Below are 4,018 nucleotides of genomic sequence, written 5' to 3' on the forward strand. Positions count from 1 at the left end.
TTGTGTAAATTTTAGAATGGCTCAAATTTTAATATTTTGTCGTGTCTACCCAATACCCTTGATCAATTATTTACCGTAACTTGAATGCCCTGCTTGGAATTACGTCAATTTTATGTTTATTTGCTAAATATCTTCTTAATTAATAAAATACGTAAATAATTGCTCCATTTAAATGGTTTAATGGATTTAAATATTAATTTAATGCTCAAATTTTAATTTTTTTTGTCAATTTTTTGACTACGTAATATCATACGTAACGCAATAATGATACAACGAAAAACGTATTCTAAATATCAAAAAAATGTTTATATTTTTAATAATAGCATAATTTAAAAATAATTTGATTTTTTAAGTTAGAACAATTTAGTTTTTAAACTATATAACATGATAAATAAGTTGCTATATTTTATTTTTGAAATACAAATTAAAGGTGCCCTAAATAAAAATAATGATCTGTCACAAATTTAACTGCCATAAATCTACCAAATGTGTAAAATTTACAAGTCTTTTTCAGTAGCTTTCTTTTATATTGAAAGCCTAAATCAAAGAGTATATGGTCTATCTACACGAAATGTCACCACCTCAATCCCTGTATAATCTTTTTTTTTACCGTCTATCTTATTATCTTTATGTTATACTCTATAATAATCTGTCAAAATCAAAAGTTTCAAACTTATATCAAAAGAAAAACAAACGTTTTATTTGCGTTTGTTTTTAAGTTTTCATATTATAATAGTAATTGACCAGGAAATTTTACATTCACGTCGGTAAATAATATGAATAAGTTGAAAAACAAGGTACATTACGAATCTCCTTGTGATTCTGACAATGATTGGACCGATTCTACCGGCGACTCAAAATACTCCGATTCGGATAGGTTGGTTAATTTATTTACGATTTATTAATTTCAGTAGTGAAAAAGTATTATTGCCCTTTGGTTTTATTTTAGTTCGGTTCCAGAATGAGATTCTGACGTAGGTGAAGATGGGGAGTTAGTTTTCATAAAAGATGTGAATACTCCACTTTTGGAAAATTTCGAAACTTTTAAGTTAAGAAGTGACTTCAAGAGGGCTTCAACGCGAAGGTCCACTAAAGGTACGAAAACGTAAATGAACTAATTATTAAAGTTAATTTTAAAGTACCTGAGAGAACCACAGTCTCGAAACTGTTTTACTGTCCTTTGGTTACCTGTGTGTACTTTTTGTTATAGCTTATTGTATAACTAATTTTATTGTATACATTTCAGGTAGAATTTTCAAAGCTTTAAAAAACCGCAAGGCAAAATATGACAATGCAAGTAGCAAAATTAATGAATTGGAAAGTTCAGTTACTAAATATTCTTTAGAAGATAATAATAAAATTGTTATCATACAGGTAAGAAAACATTCTTAATAAACCACAACTTTGTTTATTTGATAAAGACAATTTCTAATATGTTTTTTTTGTTAATATAAATTACAGGTTAGCAAGAATATGATATTTAACAGTGAAAAGAACTGCCAAATAGAGAAATTATTTGGTATGAGTTTAGAAACTCATATGGACGGAAAGACATTAATTGTTGCAAATTTCTTAACAGAAGCTAAAGCAATATACATTCCACGAGTCAAAGTAGGTTATTACCTAGTAAAAATAAATGGAATTGAAGTAAACTCTTACAACATCAATAATATGCTACAAGGAGTAATTGAAGACATTGAAAGTATCAACTGTCCTTTACAACAATACTTTAATTAATGTCGCTTACGCATCTCATTTTAGTGATCTACTTTTACTGGCTGGACCTAACAAGAATTTAGACCTTTTTTGTGCTAAAAAATTAATAGGTTATGTTGTAAAAATCTTGGAATTCCTTTATGGGTCATTAAAATCCTGTTTAACAAAACCTAATAATGTAGATAAGCTAGACGGTTTGTTTTCTCGTATTTTCGTTCATTTATTGTTTGATAATTATAAAAATATGTCTAAAGAAGAAAGGAAAGTTAAAATAATGTTGTTTGAAGAGTTTGTAGCTTGTCATGCCGTGACTCCACCTTTGGAAGTGAAAATACAAGTAGATGATGCAATAACAGAGTTAGAAGCGGCTGATTATCGTGAATGGGTTAGTATTGTATAAATTCAAATGCAAATTTAATTAATTGTAGATTGTAATCATCAAATACATGAAGTAGGTTAAGTGCCATCATATTTTGGTCCTCTTTCTCTTCTCACCCTTTTCGGAAGTGTGTTTTGTGTAGAAAAAAGTAGGGTAAATTTGTTGTTCTGTGTAATTTCCTTTAGCAGTTGTCTTCCATTGTACATTTTAAAGCTTCGATATTTTGTTATAATTTTTTTGTCTGTTATGAACTTTTTTCTTTAAATTTTCAGACAGATGATGTTGATGTTGATGTTTAAATTTTCAAAGGTTGTACACTGTAATCGGAGCATGTCTATACTATTCTGGACACTTGTTAAGTTCACATCTACGTGATGAAGACTTAGTAGAAGTTAATGCGTATTTAAAATTTAACAGTATATTAAGGCTTAGCACTGAAAAGGAGTTGGACAAACTTGTTATGTGGAAGGAAGTTTTTATCAAAGAACATAGAGGTCAGAATAAAAACGACAGAAATGAGAATAGGTAAACTTGAACTTTTTTTAATTTTTTTTTATGTTGTGTTGTCCAATTCTTTTTTGTTTTTTTAATGTACAATACCAGATGGGCGTTGGTTTCTTTTGATCGTTGGTAAGGGTCATTTTATATTAGCCACCCTTATGGAAGCAGGTGGATGTACAGAAGATGTAAGTAATTATTGTTAGTTAATTTTTCTGACTCTAATTTTTCCTTTTTTGTTCTTCTATCAGTCAATCTGTATGGATTCATAACAATGTTGCTTGGCATGTTGTTTACAAACATTGCTTATCAAGGAATATTCTTAAACTTTTTTCTCTTCTATCAATATCTTTGTGTATAAATATTAGTGATTTTCTTTAAATGGTTTGTTTTACAGGCGATAGATGTAACATCCCTATCTCCATTTTACGTGGAGGAATGTGAAAGCTGTTTGGAACTGCTTTACGAAGTGGGACTGCATAAATATTTGACTACCTGGTTCTCATCAAACACATTACCACAGGTTGAAACAACTCCTGAATACTTGACAAAGTATGGCAGGAAAATGAGGGATTGTAAGTTTATTATTATCTTTTACCCGCGTCACCGTCCGTTTATTATTAGTTCAATGAAAGTAAGGAAAGGATTGTTATTCTTTTTTTTATGTCAAAAGGTGGCAAACGAGCGAGCGGTCACCTGAAATCGCTGAAATAGCGAAGTGACCGTTGCCCATAGACATACGCAATTGCATATGCGTTGCCTACCTTTAATCGACGGAGGAGAGGATGCACAGAAAAAAAATATCTTCCCTTTCCATGCATCCTCTCATCCGGAAAGTCCACTTCCACTTCCCATTCTTTCCTTATAAAGAAAAGGATGGGAAGGGAAAGAGGACTAAATTAGGCCTCCGGGACGCACACTCATCAGATGAAACGCGGAATCGCTTCCACTTGACGCCTGTCTTCTGTGTGGTCGTGGTATTTCGCCGGGCGAGCCGGGCCGAATCATGCGAAGATGTTAAAGCGGGCTCTACCACTGTTCAGTTTCTCAGCCATCTCAGTATAAAATAGAAGGCTATACTTTTTTATTTTCTTTTAGCTCTAAAATCGGACAACTTTAGGAGCACTACACTGAAATTATCTAAATCTCAGCCGGATTTAAAGCGACGACATAACTCGTCTGATCAAATTAACTCAGTAATTAGTTCAAGTGATAATCCTATTAACAACTATCATAGTATGAGTCATCATAGCCTTTACAATCAATGGTATAACGGCTCACAGAAGAATTACAGACATTCAAGTAATTTAGACATCAGTTATTCGGAAGATTCTAATAGCTTGAAGAGCAACAGGTATGTTTAATGAGTATTTTATAGTTATGTTCTTCGAGACTACGTTGTACATCCGTTCCGGAGATATTTTC

The 4,018-nt window shown here is 31.6% G+C and overlaps 1 protein-coding gene across 7 annotated transcripts in view; it reads left to right on the forward strand.

Annotated features, from left to right (window-relative positions):
* The first annotated feature begins 712 nt into the window (after window positions 1-712).
* The window catches only part of LOC106123169 (protein inturned-like), a 5,676-nt gene continuing 2,370 nt past the window's right edge, over window positions 713-4,018 (forward strand). The window contains exons 1-9 of one of the 7 annotated variants that reach the window (XM_013319380.1): window positions 713-877; window positions 950-1,095; window positions 1,247-1,374; window positions 1,462-1,611; window positions 2,004-2,101; window positions 2,368-2,620; window positions 2,699-2,781; window positions 2,991-3,168; window positions 3,692-3,797. In XM_013319380.1, the coding sequence (XP_013174834.1) occupies window positions 2,611-2,620; window positions 2,699-2,781; window positions 2,991-3,168; window positions 3,692-3,797 (377 nt within the window). In that variant the 5' untranslated portion in view covers window positions 713-877; window positions 950-1,095; window positions 1,247-1,374; ... (1 more) ...; window positions 2,004-2,101; window positions 2,368-2,610. Of the gene's footprint in view, window positions 878-949; window positions 1,096-1,246; window positions 1,375-1,461; window positions 1,612-1,707; window positions 2,621-2,698; window positions 2,782-2,990; window positions 3,169-3,691; window positions 3,948-4,018 lie in introns of those variants that run through there. The other 6 variants (XM_013319381.1, XM_013319382.1, XM_013319379.1 and 3 more) reach the window with 6 other exon arrangements.

The sequence above is a fragment of the Papilio xuthus genome, unplaced genomic scaffold, assembly GCF_000836235.2.
Source record: "Papilio xuthus unplaced genomic scaffold, Pxut_1.1 DF826159.1, whole genome shotgun sequence".
NCBI classification, from domain to species: Eukaryota; Metazoa; Arthropoda; class Insecta; order Lepidoptera; family Papilionidae; genus Papilio; species Papilio xuthus.